The sequence below is a fragment of the Schistocerca serialis genome, chromosome 5, assembly GCF_023864345.2.
Source record: "Schistocerca serialis cubense isolate TAMUIC-IGC-003099 chromosome 5, iqSchSeri2.2, whole genome shotgun sequence".
Classification (NCBI taxonomy): domain Eukaryota; kingdom Metazoa; phylum Arthropoda; class Insecta; order Orthoptera; family Acrididae; genus Schistocerca; species Schistocerca serialis.
This window is the reverse complement of record NC_064642.1, coordinates 305,836,389-305,859,671: the sequence shown is the minus strand read 5'-3', so window position 1 is coordinate 305,859,671 and position 23,283 is coordinate 305,836,389. Positions and strand designations below refer to the sequence as shown.

The 23,283-nt window shown below is 37.3% G+C and overlaps 1 protein-coding gene across 1 annotated transcript in view; it reads left to right on the top strand.

The window, feature by feature from the left end:
• Positions 1 to 22,259, top strand: part of LOC126481253 (ubiquitin carboxyl-terminal hydrolase 35) — a 127,581-nt gene extending 105,322 nt beyond the window's left edge. The window contains 5 exon segments of the mRNA XM_050104872.1: positions 2,517 to 2,707; positions 3,369 to 3,554; positions 17,801 to 17,836; positions 17,951 to 18,111; positions 20,540 to 22,259. Coding sequence (XP_049960829.1) covers positions 2,517 to 2,707; positions 3,369 to 3,554; positions 17,801 to 17,836; positions 17,951 to 18,111; positions 20,540 to 21,522 — 1,557 coding nt within the window. The 3' untranslated portion in view covers positions 21,523 to 22,259.
• Positions 22,260 to 23,283: the final 1,024 nt, after the last annotated feature.

Genomic DNA, 23,283 nt, shown 5'->3' with positions numbered 1-23,283 from the left:
AAATAGTTTCTTACAATTTTGAATCTCATCTTTCACTGTCAGCAAGTTTTAACATTGTTCGATGAGCAGTAAAAAATGAAGAACTGTGACCATTTGCTGGTTACAGTCATTGGTTACAGTTTTATTGCAAACAATCACAGGTGTCAGTAATGATAAATACTCAAATACCAAAAAATTGTGTAATGGAATTGCTGGCCAATAATTACATTCATGAGGTGAAATTTTAAGACTGCTTATAGAGACATACAAAAAAGTACATGCACTATCATAGTTTTGGGACTGACTAATTCCTGCTTCAGAGAGGGGAGAGGGATAGAGTGGGGAAAGTTAAGAACAAAGCATAAGTTGGTCAGACACCAGGATAAGAAAGCCTCAAAGCAAGTACTGCTCACCCTGGGGTCTGAGTGGCTTGTGCTTCATTCTTTACTTTCCCCAACCTACACCTCTATATCAGTAACTCAAAAGCTGTGATGCAGCAAAAACAGATGATAAAAACTCTGTTAAATTAGTGAGTGTTTTTTGTGCATTTGCAGCACCAAACAAAGTGGTTTTCTCCAATAACCCAGTTTGATCAGTCTGACATGTAGTATGTTAACAGTGTTGTTACGTTAAATACCTATTATTTCTCTCACAACTGAAACAAAAAATATTTTGTTTCCTCATTGGCTGTGCCATCACAACTTCCCATGATCGCTCACAATGGGTATTGCCAACATACACTACAAGGTTCGTGCGGGTGGGTGCTCATAAAGTTTTGTCCAGGATTTCACTGGGCACGTCACGCTCTGAACTTTCTTCGACCAAGTTATTGGGTACCAAAAGTTTATTGTTGGATCCAAACCGTGGTGCATCTTATGGCATAAGTACTGATAGATTTGCAGTACTTAAACAACAAAGTGAGATGGTGAAAATAATAAATGAACAAGGTCTTCAAATACCAAACAGAGAAAACAGAGCAGTACAGAACCTTTGACCGAATGAAACTGTTAGCTGTTCTGAAGCAAAAATTCTGTGAGTGTGTTTATGGCAACTTTGATAAGATGAATACATATCTAAAAGTTGGAAAGTTTGGAACTAGAAAATTTGAAGGTATAAGAACCAGTGCATCAAAACTGCACCCTGCACCTGAATAGACATTTTGAAAAAAAGTTTCCCCCCCCCCCCTCTACATAGGCTAGAAGTTTACTAGAACCTGTTCATGGAAATGGTCCTATCCATTATTTCAGGCAAGTGTGGACCAATCATTCTTTTGAGAAATTAATCATACAGACAAATAGATATGCTGTTACATTATTGTTACAACCAAACAAGAATTCGATATTACTTGAACTGGACAAAAAGCAGATGGGTTAAATTACTTTTGAAGCTACAGGAAACTTTCCAATTTACATTAACTTTTGTTGGGTAAGTGTCAAATTACAAAAACAAAACTTCTACAATCAATTCTAAGACCAGCCTTTGAGGTTTTTTTTTTGTCACTTGTCTATTCCTCCATCTCTGACAATGATTTGTGCATGTGAAACATGTCTAGTTTCACTGTAGTTTCATGTAAAATTGTTGGTCCCCCAATAATCAGCTGAGAAAATCCCTTCAAATGTTGGAGGAAAGCAAGGACATAACATCTTCAGTAGACCACACCTTGAAAAGCACTGTGGTATGCAAACCAACTAAAGGGTTAAGAAAAGTTGTTTCATATATGTTCTATTTGCATTTTGAGTTATTTTGTTGTGCTCATCACACACTGCACACAAGTAATATCTAATAACAGATGTAATTACAAATACATTAAATCATATTTGGCTCTCAGATAGTACTGCCATCTCAGTGATGTAATGAACATATGAAATACTTCATTGTTCATCATTGCTATTGTCACCACCACCACCACCACCAGCCATTTCAAATCCCTGGTAGATAAAAGCCTCATTCAGGCTTCCCAATATGTGACATTTTTAGCTATCCACACCAGTGCTGCTCTTTGTATTTTATATAGTCCAATAGGCATGAGTATTGTCTCAGTCTTTTCTCATCGGTTGGAATCCAACTGGGAACTTCCTGTGTCTATGTACCATCCACTCACCTGGCAACATATCTATCCCCCTCACCATCTCTCCATTTCATTTTCATTGCTGTCAAAATTCCTGACTCATATCATAAATATGCTAAATAACCTTGAAAGCTGACTTATTGGAAAACCAAGTGATTCATTTTAGAACCTTTCAGAATGCCAGCATAATAATTTAGTTAACTAGCCCCACAGGTCATGTGTACAATATATCATAAAATTGTGGACTCAAAACATTAAACAGATAGAAAAACCACACAGTTCTGAAATATAATTCAGAGAAGTAAGTAAACTGGAGCACACATTGAACACATTTTCCATCTAACTTAGTAATTCATGTTCTGGAATGAAGGTGTTAAGACACTGAGGCTGTTAAATAGAATGGTTATCATCTCTGCACAGTATTATATGTGAAGATTTTGACAAATGAAATTGATTCTTATTGCTCTAGGAATTGTCAACAATCAGAAGATTTAGTAGGTCCCAGCTTAGTATCAAACAGTGGAAGTCACCTTTAAATGGATTAATGCCTGCTCTTGAAGTAGCTCCTATATATCAACTAACGGGACGTGTTGGTCTTTATAATCTTGGCAACACTTGTTACATGAACAGTATACTGCAAGCACTTTTCATGACAAACAGGTAAGAGTCTTTTCTTTTATTTTTATCATGAAGTATGTAGATGTAGTAGGCTAACAGAAGGTGCCATAGTAGTGCAAATTTAGGCTATTTGGGAAATATCTTGAAATGATATGAGAAATTGTAGAGACACTGAGCAGTTATAGAATATTTAAGAGGTAATAAATTACTTAGCTTTTACCAAATTTGTATTACTTTTGTCATGTCAGTTGCCACTGATAACAACATTTATGTATTCTGAATTGTTCACAACTGTAGCTTCCAAATTTTTTAAAATATTGTATGAGGATAAACTTAAAATCATTTGTATGAACAGCAATACTGAACCCAGTTAATGTTCCTATCGGCTTAATTTTGAAAAAGAAATCGTAACAGATTAGATCATAATTCTGCTCAAAAGATAGAGCTTTTAGATCATAATTCCCCTCAAAAAAGTGTCACTAGGGTTAACTACTACTTATTATTGGTGGTGACGAGAAAGGATCAACAGATATACTCTCCTTTTCAATGCACATTACAGCTGTATTGCATGCATTATGTGCATGTGCTTTTAGCAGTATTAATCAGTGATAGAAATAATTTTTTTCTAGTGTGTGTTCTTTCTTGTTGTTTCAATGTCAGATATAGTTTAGTGGATAAATGATGCATTTATACTTACTTCCAGGTTTTGTTTTGGCTTGTTGTCCAAAGAAAAAAATTACAATCAAGAGTTAATATGGAAGCTTCAGACACTTTTTGCTTTATTACTTCATTCAAAAAGACCAGCATTATCGCCAACAGATTTGCTAGCCATATGCCGACCGCCTGGTTTTTTACCAGGTCACCAGCAGGACAGTTCAGAATTTTTAACGTAAGTGTGATTTTGTGTGATTGTGTTCAAATGTTTGATTTATTTAAACAGAAGGTAATATTTTTGTAATTGATATATACTGTACTACCAGGTATGATACATACAATATATTACTCTCACATATTACGTGACAAGGAGTGGAAAATAAAAACAAGACGGATTTACTGTCACATGTTGGAGCACTTGTTTAAGAATGTTGTTGGGAAAACAACAAATAAAAACTCAATAATGACTCACACCTTGGACATACTGCTTAGTGTTAAATTGATTTACAGATACAAAAATAGTCCAAACACATAATACTGTAGCTTCCACATATCTTATGAGACTGTTTGAAACATTTAAAAACATGTTTATTGTGGAAGGCTTCGATAAGAATTTAATTTTCAGCCTCAGTTCTCATTGAGAAATTTTATTGCTATTGGTGACTAAGAACTGATGGTAAGATTTGCAGAAATCCTCAAAATTTATCAAAATGGCACACTATTTGACACAGAATTTATGATGCAGAGGAGCAATATTCAAACCATGATGTGACAAATCTAAAAGTTGTTGGTGCCTTCCAAATCAGTGATCCGTTTCCTCAAAAAAATCATTTTGCTGAGAAATGACTTTATCTGTGATGACAGATCTGACAAGACATTGTGCTTTAAAGTTTGTTGAAGTTTGAGATTTTTGTCATAAGGGCAAACTACATTGCTTTGTTAACAGATTGTAGCAGAGAGTATGTTAGCAGTTTTCAGCATAAGATTTGGAAGTGAGAGAGAGAAGATGAAGTGCAGTGAAAGTAATTCATGGTGTCAGAAGACTGATTTAGATTAAAAAGCAGCTTCTTACTTGCAGGTCAACTGATGTCTCTTAACAATAATAAATGGCAGCTTTTCAAATAATGAGGCTAAAAAACTTATTAAAATTTGGGGAGCTTGTGTTTGAAGCTGTAAGTTGGTAATTTTCACGTCATCTGTGTTATTTGTAGTCTGCCAAGACTCATGGATTCAGCAGTAGAGGGTAGGAGGAGTCGGGGCAGACCGAGGAGAAGGTACCTGGATTCGGTTAAGAATGATTTTGAAGTAATAGGTTTAACATCAGAAGAGGCACCAATGTTAGCACTGAATAGGGGATCATGGAGGAACTGTATAAGGGGGGCTATGCTCCAGACTGAACGCTGAAAGGCATAATCAGTCTTAAATGATGATGATGATGCCAAATTTTGTTGTGCTACATCATTGTTTCTCAAAGAACTGCAGGTCCTGTTTTCAAACTGTGTTTCCTAGCTGTTAAGACAATTTAACTACAGTTTACAGGAACTATATTTCGTTTGTGTTACCAATAAACTTACAGAAATATTGGAGATATTTAATTGTAATTTTAAGAGAACAAAAAATTATCCAACACCAAGATTAAATTCAGAAACCGTTTTTAAATTGTAACCTACCAGAAAAGCAGATAATTGCTGTTTTATGGACGATCTCAGTGTTCTTGCAGATAAGACCTTTATTCCTTTAGCTGCTGCACACTCCACCCATGCTGCTGCTCTGGGTTCTTTTGGAAGTGCTTTAACTCAGTTCATATAGTATTTCAAGGAGAACTTCCTATTAATCCTGTATAGCTCTTTCATTTCACTTTTCATTGCACCGGTAATAACCTTCTGGTTCATAGGCCCCAATATAAATCCAGTATTGCAAATTATGAGATTAGCTTCTGCAAGGACTTCAGGAATATCTGAAATAATTTTTACATTGTGAGGTCAATTACAAACCTCTCTGTACAATCAGTACACTACTTCTGGGATGACTCGCAACACAAAATGACTTACATTTGTCATTTTGATGGAAATTAAGCAGAAATAGAACATTGGGAAATGCTGACTAAAGCATTCTGTACTTAAGTGCAATTGTGATTCCCTACTGGTTATGTTTTCATGTTTTCTGGTGCATTTTGACAATTTATTATTTTCAGGATAGTTCATGTGTTCTCATACAAAGCCGACACAGATAGATGCAAATGATTAGAATTTAAAACCTATTGCAACACATTTTCTGTATCTCATTTGACAAGTCTGCAGACTAAGTATTTGTAATTACAATTAATAGTTATGAAAATTATTGTATTATCAAATGAATAAGTCATTGGTGAATCACTAAGCTAGCCTTTTCTGAGTTAGTTGTAGCTCTGTCTGTGATAGTCAATTTTCAGAGCTGCTGCATTGAGTAAAGCCTTGTAATAATTAAGACCAATACTTGTGCTTTGTCAATATAACCATTAACCGGCTTTCCAAATGCCTGAAATGCCAAACACACAACATCTCACAATACAAGAAGAGACTTCTTGGGCACAGATCATGTTACTGGTGATGATAAAAAAAATGTCATGAGCTTCATCTTCCAAACATTTGTGTTCACTCCCATTTGATCTATCCATGAGAACTATTTAAATTGGAACCATTTGCCATAGACATTTCTGCTACTCGTGTCTGGCTATGTTCCCACTGCCCACTTCACCTAAATCTTCACTTATTGCATATTTTTCAGTAAATCCACCTCATCTTCACTGTCTAGCCAGTTTTCCATACTTAGTATCATTTCAGCGCTCTCTTTCACTCTACAACTGTCAGATGATCTTGCTTCTTCTATGCACTGCTAAAGACATTTTACATTATTATTATTTAGCGTATGGCTAATACAGACATATCATGAAATTAAATTACATATACATATTATGTACATATTGACGCACAAGAAACATAAGTTTGTCTTTACAACTGAATATCCAGTCCTTTAATCCAGTGCATTGCATCTAGAGTTGCTAGCAGGAAGTACTCTTTGGCGCTGTGATAGGCTCGAGTCCTGCATTCACTGACAATGTGGTGAACAGTCTGGTATGGAGCCCCACAGTCACAGGCTGGATCAGGCAGCTTCTTCCACTTAAAGAGAGCATCCCTGCATCGGCCATGGCCGGTACGGATTCTGTTGAGAGTAGTCCAGGTCTTGCGTGGTAGGTCGAATCCACTTGGAAGTTTAGCTTCTGAGCAGATGTTACGCAGGTGCACATCTGTCACTGCTTCCCACCGACCTTTCCATTCTTCAAGAGGTTTGAAATCTTTAGCAACCATGTCAGCAGCATCTCACAGAGTTGGATGGTGTGATTTCAGTCTCTTGCGATTTAAAAGTGGCAGGTCGCTATGTACGGGTAGGTTAGAATTCCTGGAGATCTTGTGGAATTCTCTCATAAGGGCAGTACATCTGTGTAGAGCAGGAGGCATTATACTGGTTAACAGTGGAAGCCAATAAACTGGAGTAGATCTGATTGTGCCAGATATTATGCGCATTGTCATATTCAGCTGTGTATCAACAAGCCTTGTATGACGACTGTTAATCCAAACAGGTGCACAATACTCGGCTCTTGAGTGCACCAAGCCCAGATGACAGCTTCGTGACCTGAAAAAGAAGGCATCTCCGTCATCTGAGTGTACCCATCCCTTCATAGTTTCATACATTGACTCTGGGCTGAAGGACCTCAAACCTCTTAGGGCACCTGGATTCGATGGTATCCATCCAGAATTCCTGATCCATATGGGAGGAAAGGCTAAGAAATGGCTGGCAGAATTCTTCACTGACATCCTGCTGACTGGTAAACTTCGATTGGAGTTTAAAAAGGCGAAGATTACACCTGTTCTGAAACCTGGCAAACCCAGCAACAAGGTAGAAAACTATTGCCCCATTGCCCTACTTAGCTGCTGCTACAAGCTTTTTGAGAGGCTAATATATAACAGAATAAGTAGAGCTATCCTAGTAAACGTTTCAGTTGATTAGGCAGGCTTCAGACCAGGGCGTAGCTGCTGCAACCAAGACATTTTACAAATAGGTGATGAACTGTTTTTAATCATGTATTTTACTATGACATTAAATTTATTGAAACATCTTTGAACTGTAGTATATGTTGTACTTAATGTGCAGTTCTTTCATGCTTTCCAAGTGTTTCTGATGAAGACTGGGGATAATTTATGTAGGGCTTTGTCTTTACCCTTTGTCACACACTAGCATTAAATCAGACTACCAGTATTTGCTGTTTACTATTTGATTTGCCTTGACCATTTTTGTCATCTCTCTCCAAGCTATTTGTCGTTTCATTTTATTTAGTCTCCATTGCTGTTTCCACACTAACTCTTGTTTTGTAGGTTCTAGTCCCTGTTGTGTTCCACTTTTTCATGATGGCATTTTCCGCAAGTGTACCACCTTGCTAAAATTGGTCTTGCCATGACTTTGTGTAATCATTTCACAAAATACTTCACTTTTACATGCAATTGCAGGAAGCACAAGCTCTTGGGGCCTGCCCTGCATGCATGCTCCAGTTTAGTGGACTGTAATCTTTCCATAAAATACTTCACTTTTATGTCTGATTGCTGGATGTGTGAGCACCTGGGACAAGCCCTGCAGGTTTGCTCAGGCTCAGCTCACTCACTCCTTCATGCCAAACAAACTCCAGGCACCAATTTCTCCCTTCTAGATGACAGAGCACCCACATCAGTGATGTCACTGTGCTGTAGCAAAGAAGCATAAGGGTAGATTTGATCCTTCAAGTATTGGATTGATATCTATACCCTTACAAACCATCCATCCATCCATCCATCCATCCCATTCCTTTATCCAGCCAACTGGTATATGATACATTTCCAGCTAACCAGAGAACCAACCATACATGATCAAGTGTACCCAGGCAAGTGGGGCTCTGTCTGGCTAGACAGTTACTGCCCTAACTGCTTGGGGAACTTCCATGAAGCCTAAATCTCTTTCCTATACTCCCAACAGTTCTGTTGGTCCATTGGGCAGTATTACCACCCAAACATCAAGAGACCTCGTGTGCATAGGCTGCCTGAGATGACTGAATATAAGAGAAATAAGTAATATTAATGGACCACATCCTGTGGTAAACAAGGTACAGGGTGACAGTTATTGAACTATATGAAATAAAATTGTCATACCTTACAAACAGTTTGTGTTAGGCTATTCAAACTGCACAGTTGGCCGCAGGGTATATAATGAGTATTAGTATGTGCTGTATGGTTTGGTTTAGCGACAAAGCCCACTTTCATTTGGAAGGGTTCATCAATAAGCAAAACTGGCACATTTGGGAGACTAAGAATCTGCATTTAGCAATCGATAAGTCCCTTTACCCTCAACAGGTGACAGTGTGGTGTGCAATGTCCAGTCATGGAATAATCCGTGCGATATTCCTTGATGGCACAGTGACTTACCAAATGGTACATGAATATTTTGGAAGATGATTTCATCCCCATTATCCAAAGTGAGCCCAATTTCGACAAGATGTGGTTCATGCAAGACGGAGCTCGACCTCATGGAAGCACAAGGGTGTTTGATGTCATGGAGGAGCACTTTGAGGACCACATTCTGGCTCTGGGGTACCCATAGGCCACTGGCATGGGCCTCAATTGGCCGCCATATGCTCCGGATCTGAACACATGCAACTCCTTTTTGTGGCGTTGTATTAAAGGCAAGATGTACAGCAGTAACTTCAAAACCATTGCTCAGCTGAAAACAGCTATTCAGGTGATCATAGACAGAATTGAATTTCTGACACTTCAGTGGGTCATGCAGTATTTCACTATTCGTCTGCACCACATCATCGCCAATGATGGCAGGCATATCGAACGTGTTATAATGTAAATCCGAATATCTGTAGTGGTGTTTACATCTTGAATTAAGTGTGTTCACGCTGTAATTTGTAACTTACTTATGTTTTTTTCATATAGTTCAGTAATTGTCACCATGTACATATTGTTGTTAAAAGGTTTAGAAAATTTATTGGAAATATTATCACCTTTTATATCCATAAAGCTGAGGAGGGACTTGAAGGGCAACTTAAATCTGTCAAGAGGCTGCACAGTGGTATATTCCTGATAGAGACACTGAGAGCAACACCAAACTCTTTGCAGAATATGCTGTCATAATGAGATACACACTGGGCTCCATTACTGTAAATGAGTTGTAACATGCCAGATGGTGGTATGTAGGTGCACTAATGTTACTATGATTCTTGGAGGAATTCCTTTCTTGTGTACCCTGGGAAGGCCGTATAATCATGGTGGCACTGCTGTTTAATGAAATTATGTGGCAAGCCAGAATCGTAAGAAGAGTCTTCACCTTCCTTTTGATTTTACTTGCAGGGTCGACATCTGTCTGTCTGTATGCAGTGTTATTCAAAGGCTCGAAAATCAGATTATTGCAGTCCACACAGTGCCATGACTGTAGTGTTGCCGTTGGCAGTGGGCAGATCTACATCATATTAATACAACCTACCCTGGATTTTGGGGCAATGGTAAGGCAGTTTTAAGAGAACTGTTTTGTTGGTGCTGCTCTCCTGTCTGTCACAAGTGTCTGTTTTACTTTCTGATGTTTGGTTCTGCAATTACCATAATTTCACTGGTAGAAAAGTTGGTTGTTGGACTAGCGGTGCAGATTGCACATACTGTTACAGATGCAGGTTGATGTGTCCTGCTCAGTTGTCAAAGTAGGGATGCCAGCACTAGTCTTCTGTAGACGATGTTTCATTGCCGGGGCATACGACTTCATGAAAGTTTGAGGCCGTGTTGCCTTAAACGTTTCTTCACATCAGAGTGTGCAATGCACTGGCTGACTTTAATCTTCTGGATTTACTTCTCTTCTGTGAAAACAGGACATTCTTAGTCTTAGGTGCAATTGACACACCTACATACCACCATCTGGCGAAGTACCTGAAATGTGTTCTCATTGTGGGGAAGTGTGAACATCACATCCACAGCCCACTGATTTTGTACATTGCCTCAGTCAATTGCGACTCCAGGATATGGATATTATTGTCAATTTTGATGTATTTTTCCCTCTTTCCAAGAGTTCCTCTTTCTGATTGCTTTGCAGCTAATCATAAAAAAAGTTTGAGGATTGTTTCACAGAACTTTCTAGATACATTTTGACAGCAATAACTTTATCTTGGAACTCATCTATTTGGTCCGTGTTTGCATAGAAAAACAATAATATCAGAAATTGAGTGCGCCTTAATGCAAAACACCCTGTTATTTGTTTACTTGTTTATTGTCCCAAACTAGTTTCGGCGACAAATATCACCATCACCAGTGGTTTTTTTTAATCTCATTTATTGTATGTTATAGCATGTTTTTGAGAATTGTCACTGTTTGCGATGTCAACAGAAAAAAAGCACAGAAGATATGTTGCAAACAGTGACAATAATTCTAAAAAACATTCTATAGCATAAAATAAATAAGATTAAAAATACTCACTTATGATGGTGATGTTTGTCGCCAAAACTAGTTTGGGTTCGTAAACAAGTAAACAAATAACAAGGTGTTTTGCATCAAAGCAGTCTCAATTTCTCTATATTGTTGATTTTGACAGCAGCTTATTTCCTGTTTGACAGAAAATATTATGAATGAATGGAATTCACAGTTGTGGGTAGTCTGTTATCATATGTTATGGAGAGCATGTACTTGAAACATTTTGAAGCAGACACACTAGAATCTGGCAATTTGAAACTAATGTGTTTCTTTCATACTTAAGCAACATTTTTGTGGTGTGACCACATGGAATGGAAAAGCTATAAGAGTTTCTGGAACATTTAAACTCTGACCATCATAATATAAAATTCATGACTGAACTTATAAAAAAGGGCCAACTACCTGTCCTCGACAGGTTAGTTAAGAGAACAGTGGAAGCATCCCTGGGTCACTGTGTACATAGAAAATCTACACACACTAACCTATCTCTACACCTCGTGATGTCATCATCTGTACACAGAAATTTGGTGCTTCAGACTCTGGTCCATATAACTTGAGCACTTTTGGTCGAGAATAGCCTTGCCAAAGAATTAAAACACCTATGAAAAGTGTTTTGAAGCAGAGGGTACTCAGATCATCAGACGGAACAGGTGATGCAGTCAAAATCAAGAACACCTGAGGAAGGGATTGAGACAGACCAAGAAAGAGAAGCCAAAAATCACTTATCTACCTTGTGCTGGCCCAGTATCTGGAAAGATCGATAGACTCCTATGGAAACATAGCATCCAGTGTATTTCGCTCCCAAAACAAAACAAAAAGTTCTTTGTAATGTTAAACTCGATCTAGGTATCAGAAAAATGAGTTTGTATCATATGCCAGTGGAAGTTTGGCATGTCTTATGTGGGGCAGACTGTCAGAACAGTCAAAGAAAGATGTCAGGAGCATCAACAATATACCCAACTAAAACAAGCAAGAAAATCAGCTGTCACCAAGCAGTGCCTCGAACATAATCGTGAAATGAAATAGTATGGGACCAGTGACATTGTGCAAACACAAAGTCTTTGGGACCACCTAATCAAGGGGTCTATTGAAATAAAGATGTCAGAAACCTAATAAACAGATATAGAGATGGAGATTTCAATTTAAGTAATTCTTGCGGTCCAGCACTCAATTTATTAAAATCTCACTGGCCATCACAGCCCCCAGGGGAGAGAAATGCTGAGAAAATTTAAGTTGATAATCGAACTCGGCTATAAGTAATGGCGAGAGAGCAACAATAGATCAGTCTGATCGGAGTGTAGGCAGTGGGTGCACATAACGGGAAAACTAGCAGCACCTGAAAAAAATGGCTAGGTCGGTCATGTAAATATTGTACATAAAATGCTTACTTATTGTTCATGCTGTTTTTTGTAACTATGCTGCTCTTTTCTATTGCTACGGTATTCAAAATTAATTTAATCATAACATAACAAATTATTTTAATTGGCTCTTGGTGTGTGTGTATTGCTTCTGTTTTTCGTTTTATTTATTTATTTATTTCTGCTGGTCATTTTCAGCATGCACTGAAACCTTCAGACATTGAGTGTTTCGGTTTAATTTTGTCAAGAGGCCATGTCCTTAAAACTATTGATATAAATGTAAAAGAGATATAGGAGCTCTAAATGCATTACATGTCAAGATTTTCATGAGCTCGGCACCTGAACTATGATTTTATAGCTGTTTAGACTTATGGGAAATGACCAAGATCTCACTGCAAGTATTTCATTGTGTTATTTATTTATACTATTTGAATGATAGAGCTGGTAAAGGGTTGGTAGGTGTACAGGTTTGGAAACACACAGTAATAATTAGTACTTTAAAAATTCTTTCAGCAAGTAAATTGGAGAGATAAAAGGCAAGAAAATATAATGAGCACCAGTGCAGAAATTGTCTCTGGAGTGACATAAAGTGCAAGAAAAAAATGAAAAATAATTCTCTTTTTTTATTCTGGTGGAACTGTAACATCAGAATGATGTGGAAAAGTGACGTGTAATAGGTTATCATAATGCCATTGCAGTAAATTCTGTTACCCAGGATAATATAGACTTGAAACTACACAATAACCAAGAAACACACGTTATCCAAAATCTCTCTCTCTCTCTCTCTTTCTCTTATGAAGACTAGTAATTACTGTGTTAACAAAGCAAGCTATGTGTCACATTTGAAAGTCCACTACATTAATTATGCCTCACTTCTCATAAGCTGACATCTTATTTTGAAATGAAATTTAAAACAAATTATAGTGCATGTTAACAGTGTACAAAAAAACAGATTGCTACTTCCCAAAAAGAAGACACTGTAAGTTGCAGACAGGTACAATTAAAAGACACTGTGCCTGTTTGTAACTTAATGCGTCTTCTTTATGCTAGGTAGCAGTTTGTCTGTTCATACATTGTTGATATTTCTTCCTGGAGTTTCCATTGTTTCATTGCATCTTACTTGCTTTCAGTTCATTTTTGGGAAGTAATTGCCTAATTTCTTTTGTTTCTGCTTTTCGTTCACATTTTCCTAATGACAGTCCTTACTTACTGGAGCGTCAAAACGTCGCTATAATTAAATGAACTTTGTTTTGTGTATTCTAATAATAGTCAGTCATTTCAGTACTTCAATGTGTGTGATAACAGGTTCCTCCTCCGTCTTGTTTCCTTTACTTAACACTTCTTGTTATATCTGTGTCACATAAGCCACTCGAATCCTGATTCATAGTGATAGCCATTTAATCACTCACAGCTGTTTTTGTCATAATCATCATAACCTGAAGTTTGTTTCACAAGAGCAGTCCAATGTGTAGTGATATCATTTGCTACTCTAACCTCAAATTCCAGTTTCATTAAATGGTTTTGCAGTTTTCTTCCACAAGTTCGCTATTTTTGTTATCTTCGTGTTGTCCTAAGTCTTGCAACTACTGTGGATTACATTGAACACATTCAGGGATGCCCTGAACCATGATATCTGAACCGTCTTGCACGATCTGTTCCATTAAAATATGACCGTTAATGTTGTTTCATAGCTGTTTACTCACCGTGGTTCATTGGTATATGATTGACAAACTCAAGGTAAAAGATACTTCACAAAAATCATTATGCCATTCAAAATGAGCACATCATCTGCAGGATGATGAGGTGCATTGTAAATTAAATCAACAACTCTTTAGGGTAAATCTTTTCCTTCCAAATAGAGATGCACAGTAAATGCAAACATAGACCAGAACCAGTCTTTGTAGATAGTCCTGTCCATCCAGGTTCCTTTCTGATGCATGTAATAAAGTGGTAACTTAATTATTCCTGTAAATGTGTGCATGTTTTTCCCCAATGAGTGGCTTCAGTGTTCAGGAACATGCACTTCCAGCTGAGAGAATAACATTCATGCAGGAATCCCCTTCCAGTCCAGCACAGTTTCACACACACACCTAACATGTCCCAGGAGAAAATAGTTCTATTTCATGTAACTAAAGAAGTCATCCCAAAAAGCATCATCTGAATCTTTGTTGGTACTAAGAACCTTGCCCTGAGGAGCAATTTCCAGAATCATGTAGTGTTTTTTAAACTGAGTCTGCCATTCTGATGACTTGCAAAATTTTTCTTCAGTCATCAGAGTTTCGTAGAGCTCTCCTACCTTCTCTGTTAACATTGGACCTGATGTGGAACCTCTGCTTTCCTCACCTGGAACCATAAGTGCAATGCTTCATCTAGTTCCATGTAAGTTGAAGTTTTCAGGTGCTTTCACTGTGACTGTTGAACTTGGCTGCCATCTGTGACTGTAAAATTTAACATCATTTCTTTATTTCTCTTTCAGTTTCTCACTATGCCTATCCCATAACTCTGATAGAGTTTTGTTGCTAATTGCCCTTTTCTAACTTATTTTTGATTCTTAAAACAACAAGTTTGCAAATATTTATCTTGTACCAAGAACATGTAAATCATCTGCAAGTACAACAACAACAAGAAATGTCAATGATTCAGGTTAGAAGCTATGGTATTATAGAGGTTGGTATTATAGAGGTATGTCAGCAGGTAGGAAAGTAAGATTGTCACTGCATTTGCCTTGGCGATGTTTAACAGTATACTTTCATTTTGTATCAACATGGAGCAAGAATTCTAAAGGGAACCATCCAAGAAGAAAACCTAAATCATTTTCTTTCACTGTCATCCTTGGGTGAGTTGGAATTTATCAACTACTAGCTCCTATGGAATCATGTAGACAGGAAATTGGCGGTGAATATGTTAAAAAGTTAGATTCCTGCATTTACAATGAAGATAAAATGGAAAACAACGGAGAAAAAAATCAGGGACATCATATGGTGGGATTGGGTCCCATATTGTCTTCCGGAAATAAAACACGAGTCTCGTGCATAATAATGTATTCTAAGCAAAAATAGTTGTTCTAAACATAACAGAATACTTACTTACTTTTCTTTTTTCCAAAAAATGTCGAACTATGCAGACAGTCTGCAAACCAGATAATTTGCAGGCTCATAATTGGGAACTTGATATATACAGTGCTGTTTCTTTATTATTTGTTTTCATTTCTTCTTATCTTTTTTCTTTCATACGTGGAAAACCATAATTCCTGACTTCAGATCTATGAGCCATCACTCATCTGTACTACAACAGTTCTGTTACCATGTGTGTGTACAAATGCTCAGTTCAATTTTTATCTACCTCTGCTTTCTTCTCCTACACATCTCTCATTTTTACAACAGGGTGCCCATGTTAAACTTCGGCAGTTGGGGCACAGACAAAAGTGATAAAATAGGCTGATAGTAGTGATAATACAGATTAACTGGAGATTGTGACGAAAGGTTGTAATACAAGAATAATAAAGAGTGAAAGAGGCTTTGCTAAATACTTGGTTAGGAAACTGGCAAATGGTAAACAAGATCAGACAAACTGAATAGTGTGGATGGGCTGGACAGGCTATTTCAGAACTGCCAGTTTAACTATTTTCAGTCAGTGTCATACCAGACAAATCTGTGAGTGCGATATTGCAGTGCCTGTGTTCTTCTGCTTACATTGCAAAGTTTCTTTGGGCATGCATGCATACATGCAATGTAATACATTAAATGAATTTGCAGTTGTGAACAAGGACAACCATCAGCTATAGAAGGAATGACGACAATGAAAATTTGTGCCAGACCGGAACCCGAACTCGGATTTCCTGTGTACCATGAGTGATCACCTTACCATTTGGCTATCCGTGCATGACTCATGGCCAGACACAAACTTCATGCATGTTTGTCCAAACGAACTTTGCATTGTAATTGGAATAATGCAGGCACTGCATATTGTATTTAGCTGCTGATACTAGGCAAGCGACTTTCAAATACAGTGCCTGACCTGTACAGGAATATACATAATGGATGTACAAGTTCAGGTCATAGATGCATGGTTGATGACATTTGGAACTTCGGGTCTGGCCATGGATAGCCAAATGGTAAGGCGACCGCTCGCAATTAGCGAGAAATCCGGGATTGAGTCCCAGTTCAGCACAAGTTTTCATTGTTGTCATACTATTCTACAGCTGCTAGTCATCCTTATTCACAACTGCAAACTCATTTAATGTAAACCTGAGACTGAATTATTAAAAGTAGCAAATGGTCACTTATATATGTGTCTAACAGCTGTTGTGCAGTCAGTCAAGCATTGTTGCATGTTTCCTCTGATGCTTGTTGATCAAATGAGTATTGAGTGAAAACAGCAGTGGATGTGAGATGGTTAATAGCCGGCAAACTTTGGGGCACCTGATGCAGGTGTGCGGTACTCCTTCTGTGTTGTTCTGTAGCAACTCTGGGAACATAACTGTGATCTTGAATGTCTAATTGTACTAAGACACTTACTACAAATAGTACAAACATTAAAAGTAACTGAGCACAGACTACTTGCTAGAATGTGTTTTTAATGATCAAAAGAAATGCTGACAGTTTTTTATGAATGTTTTCTTTCTGCCAATGTATATGATGCTGTAAGGAAAACTTCACTTCAGAATGTGATAGGTTCACCTTTATTTATTATTGAAGGTTTATTCTAATGAGCAGTTTACATATATTTGAATATTTTGCACAAACCTTCATTCACATACTTGTACATAGGTATGCCTCAGTTATAAACCTCCAGCCTATTTCAATAATCACTGAGAATAAATAAAGCAATTTCCGACTGATTTTATTAAAAGCAGAGATTCCATCTCATAGTCTTCGGCTCTCTCGCACCAGAGCTTGATTTGTGAATATCTCTTTTACTCACTAACTGGTAGACATTGACGAGAATATGATTGTGAATATGCTATTTTACCACCTTGAGGTGGACACTTTTTCTCATTGGCAGTTGGTTGTATGTGCTTTCATCATATAGGAAGAGTTTAAATGAGCAGGTTATATGCCTACAGCCTTCTTATTTTATAGCTCGATGTTTGTATTCACAACCGTGGCTGTGCCGTATTCAACCTGTGATAGACCATGCCTGAATGTACAACATGCTGCTGGACTATCCATCCAAGAAACTGTCCTAGGCAATATGCATACTTAATGTTCTCTAAAAGGTGGTTCCATATGTTGATCCACACTTTCTGTGCAATATATTTGAAGTGGAATTAGACGTGATGGCATGTACAATTGTGCCTAAAAGGACTGTCCACTGTGCTTTTACCCTTGTGAACACAGCTATTGCTGTCTACAGATTTTGATTTGGAGATTTAGGGAGATAAGATCATATGCATATCTGATTTGCTTTCATCTTTATGCCAGTGATGACCTACTCTGAAAGTCATTTTCTAACTATTTGATTTTCTGTTTTGTGGTGCCATTTTATTTCAAGTGCCTAGCCTATGATATACACAGTTTTTTGGTATGCCATAGTCATTAGTTGTTCACAAAGAAACGTTCAGTTTGTTATTCAGTATTATTTATTCTGTTGTGTTGTAGGTATCTTTTGGATGTGTTGCATGAGCAAGAAGCAAGGTTTGTTAAAAGTGAGGGAACTGGAGTTCCAACTCCAGCAGTCAAAATGGAAGTTGACACCGGAGGAGGAGGAGGAGGAGGAGGAGGAGGAGGTGGTGGTGGTGGTGGTGGTAGTGGGGGAGGAGGAGGAGGAGGAGGAGGAGGAGGAGGAGGAGGAGATGGAAAGGAAGAAGACAATTGTATGGGCTCTATTTCTCGTTGGACTACTGAAGAGGATCTTTCGGATGGTGGGGTGCTTGAAAGGAAGGCACAGTCATTAGCAGACTGTAGTCAAGGTAATTATATGCTATGTGATTAAATGTGTAGGTGTTTGAAGTTAAAACAATATACAAATGTCGAAACACAAAATTAGGGGCACAACTTGCCACTAATTGTACTGTTGAATGTCAAATTAGTACCTTTCTTTATAACAGAGATGCTGAGTCGCGATACGCACAATAAAAAGATTCACACAGTTATAGCTTTCGGCCATTAAGGCCTTTGTCAGCAGTACACACACACACACACACACACACACAAATGCAACTTGCAACTTGCACACATGTCTGCAGTCCCAGAGAGCTGAAACTACTCTACATTCCATCTTGGATTTTCCATTGTTTGATTAGTACCTTTCTTCTAATTTACCAACAGAAATTTGTATTATCATCAAATGGAGGTAGTGTTCTTTTTAATAGTCAGCACATTGACAAAATGGTGTACACTGCACCCGTAACAGTGGTCGCTGAAGCATGCTTAGTCAGTGATGCTTGAGCTGGAGTTAGCCTTTTCAAATCTGGGTGGTAGAACTTCTTTTAATTACTAGTATTTGCTACCAGTGAGGGGAGAAATTGTTGTACAAAGTTCTTTTTCCAGTGTTATGTGTTAAATCACTAACCTTCTCAGTGCATATCACAAAGTGAGGGCAAGTATCATTTGACTGTTATCCGTCAGTCCATTGGGAACATTGAGCTTGATGGTTTCCTTGTTAGTGTTAGAGATGTGCAGGCTGTGTACCAGCTCAAGGTTTCCCTCTCTCCCTTTTTCTTTTACTCATCAACAACACATGGAATTAAACTTCACATGCATTCATTACAGTAATATACACTTGACAAACAAAACAATCTCACAATTTGGAAGCCAAGAAAGAAAATCTTTCGGATTGTGTGGGTTATCATATCCCTCGAGCTCTTCTAGCCAACAGTGTTGTGCAGCTTTAAATTATATTATCAAAGTAGCATAAAAAAATTGATAAACAGAGTAAGGTAATATCTTTAAAAATAGAGGTATATGAAGACAAACTTCTTCAGTCTCTCTTATATTTGGAGATGAAACTTTGCTTTAGATATTTTGAATTATTTGTTTCATCAGTAATTTATGCAACAAATTAATATTTATTTCTGCATAACATTTATCCTTGTGCTACAATTATTTGAAATTGTTTGTGTTTAATGGGATGTGAAAAGGCCGCAGCCAATATTTTTTTTTTCTTTTTTTTTTTCAGCTGTTGGTAGATATAAGCTTTAGTTTTTATGGACTGACATCTAAAAATAGTTTGCTGTTTAGTTAACCTTAGAAATGTTGTCTATAGTTACTTGCTAATTGCAAATAGCAGTGGAGCTCTGCATATATAGTAAATTTTCACCATGTGCCAGTCTTTCTTGCCTTTCATGATTCAGCATCAGAATGCATTTCATAATAAAAATATTGGAAATGTTTTTTGGGCATAATACACAATACACTTTCAAAGTATTCCCATTTATGTATCATGCAAAAAATAGTTGGTTTTTAGGTAACATATGATGAAAATTTGTCCTTATATCTTCAGACATTTATTTCAGTGCAGATGGAAAATATTGCTCCTTACCAGTCAATGAAACATTAACTGAGAAGAGCGTAATTGGAGCTAGAGGTTCACTCATGCAGCAGAAGTCTATGCAGAGATTAATTAGGTAGTCCCCGGGGATTGCAATTCAGGGAGACATAATAGAAAAGAATGAGAGGGAAATAAAAACAAAACTATTCCATCACTCAACAAAAGTTGTAATTGTGTTAAATTGGCTGGGGGCTTTTATTTTCGTGCCATTTCTTTAGAGCTGTATTTTATATCACACCCAGGTTTATGGCCTGAGAGACAGTGAAATGCCATTGTTTTTGCAATGTAGTTTCCAAGAATTTGACAATTATGTTAACTCAAGTGAAGAAAAAATGCAAATTTTGACGATGCTTTGTTGATCTCTGCCTTGTTTCTCGTACAGGATGTGCCCTCTTAGGCTTGATTCTGAGCAACATATGCCCATTGAGCCCCTTCTCCCAATCAATGCCCCTTTTAGGTAGAACCTCTGGTTCCTAAAGCTAGGACTGCTGTAGTATATTTTGTACATTCTGTTGGCTATGCTAAGAACTGTGACTCCTGAAGGATAGTAGTGACCACCCCACCTCTGTCCTTGGAAATTTAACTGTTTTACTAACAAAATGTTCATTAATTTAAAAATGATTTAGAACATATTAATTGTGTAACTTTCTTTTCATAAATGCAAAGTTACGTAACACAGCGTGTCATAAATGTAATAAGAAGAAGGAAAAAAAAACCTACATTACTTATATTTAAATGAAAAGGTTCATCATATTTGCAACAATTTTAGATTGTAACCAACATTTTAATGTTAAAATGTTTCATATTAATATGTAAAGAATTTTTTGAATTCTTCTTGTTTATTGCAGATGGCACTGACTCAGAGAAAACAGAGATTCTAAGCAGCACATTGTCAGGATCAGCAGATAGTGGAATCCATTCTGTGTGTGGTGATGAAGCAGGTGTTGCAGGAACATTAACAGAGGTTCCTAGCTTACACCTAAGCCTTGTTCATCAAACATTTGGTGGAAAAATAGTCACTTGTAATGAGTGTTTGACTTGTCATTCACAGTCCGTCCAAACAGATACATTCACCGATCTACAGTTGTCTTTTCCCCCACAAGAAGAGGACAACAAATATGATGTGTTAGATGTGCAGAATTTGCTTGATTATTTTGTTTCTGCAGAGAAACTGAGTGGAGATAATTGCTATAGGTGTGATAAGTGCAGTGCATTGACTGAGGGACAGCGGTCTGTTAATATTTTGCAAGCACCGTCTCATCTTATTCTTACAATAAAACACTTTCATTATGATAGTACCACAATGCAACGAACAAAGCTACTTCACAAGATGCATTATAATGAAAGATTATTTGTGCCTGTTGTAGCTGCTGGACAGCAACAGAAACACTGTGAGACATATAATTTGTATGCAGCAGTTGTACATTCTGGAAGGAGTGTGGATTCAGGACACTATTACACGTTCTCACGAGACCAAAGTGGTTCCTGGTTTGTATTTAATGATGAGTCAATATATCCTAGTTCTCTTGATGAGCTAACAAACCTTAAAGCAGCAGATACTCCCTACATATTGTTTTATGCATTACCAAGTGAAAATCTCCAACTGGAAGTAGGCTCACACCCACTAGAAAATCTACAACCTCACCTGTTAGAGGTAGTTCTCAAAGACAATGCTTTATTCATAGAGCAAAAGAAAGAAGAAAGGCGAAGATTGTCTATGGGAACTATGTCTAAGACTTGGTATAATCAAAGAAAACCTGATGATGACCCTCCAAGCAGTTGTGGTGGTGGATCATCATTTAGTACATCAGCCAACAGAGTGGTATTTTAAAGATATATAGTGTTTATTGTCTGTAATTTTTTTCCTGTATTGTATTTTCCTTTGCTGTGTGAATTACCTCATTATATTTATTACAATTGTCTTTCAGCAGATGCAGTTATGATGTCTGTGTTAATACTTGTTATACTTTGCACTCATTTCACAAAATATGCTTTTCATATTTATATGTTTGACAGAGGTACTGAAACTGTCTTCCTTTAGCAATTTATATACATATATAATGTTCCTGTTCAGCTTTGACATAAGTGAGTTATTAAGAATTGGCAGGAAATGTTCATGAAACATTTATATTGTATAAGAATATTGAAAATTCAGCCTATTTTATATGCAGAGAAAGAGTTTTGTGAACCGTATGACATTTGCAAAGGGTTTCTCTTTTGCAGATCAAAATGCGGAGCATAGTAAACATAAATCTTTTTTTAAGAGCTGTTTGTTTGGTTGGAATTATTATTTCGTAAGTTGATAGTGAAGTGTTTCTTTTATACTGGAGCAGATTTTTCAGTGGATGGAGGGTCTAAATTTGTAAGAAGCTGATTCATTAGAAAGGTTTAATGGATAGTACTTCTTGTGGAATAACAGTGATCTGATGGAAGTGAGTATGAAAAAACAGACTGAATATAAAATTCACTTCAAAGCTTTCTGTATATTTTCTAAGGAAGTGAACAAAGTCATCTTTAATATTCGATTGTCTCACTTTTTATGTGAAATAAAGAAGTCTTTTTCTTGTATTCTGATTCTACATCGAAGCTATATGAGTGATGTCTTTTTTCCTCTCTATGTATGTCAGATTTTTATGCGTATCTGCCATATCAAGCAGAAATTTTTGTATTTGTTTTGTAAAGCAAAACAAATCATACATTTACTGACGAATGAAGTGCTAATGTATCATTTTTCTTAGTGGAGTGTACCTGAGATGTTTATTTGTGGCAAGGTAAAGTTGTTATAACTGGATGGAAACTCAGACTTGAATATTTGCCTTTCATGGGCATTGCTTTACAAACTGAGCTTTCTAAGCACACTCAATGGACCATTTGTAAAGCTTCAGTTTGCCACTAGCTACCCTCTGTACCTTCCAAACTCCATAGAATCCTGCCTGCATTATTGACATCTACGAACAAAGGGCAAGGTAAAATACTGAGTGAGATGTGCCTGGGCAGCAAAATTTCTAATGCATTGCTTGTGAAGAGTAAATACTGAAGTTTGAGACCCCATCCAGATCACAATTTTAACTTGTCATAAGTGTTCATTAGTGAATAAATATCGTTTCAATAACAGATGGTGTTAAACTTGTTGCAAACTGTACACTGAGTGCAAAGATATTTGGGCTAAAAGTTTGGTGTCTGATAGAAAAGAACGTAACTTCTGTGTTCCTATTTTCCATGTCATAGATGTGGCCATTGTTGACCTATGCTGTTTGAAAAGAATACATAATGCAAACAGCAATGTTCTATATACAGTTATCCAAAGAAGGCAATTCTATATTGCGAAACAAATACTAACAAAGAGATAGAGGGGCTTGCCAGTACTTACCTCAGCTCAGTACAGCCGATAGATACACATAAAACAGAACTGAAAATTTACATTCCTAGCTTTCGGAACTTTGTTCCTTCATCAGGGAGGAGAGAGGGGAAAAAAGGGAAGAAGGGAAAGTGGATTCAGTTACTCACAACCCAGGTTATGAAGCAACAGGGAAAGGATCTTTGGCTTCCCTCTGACAACCATGCCTCCATCCTTGCTACCCTCCCTGTTTAC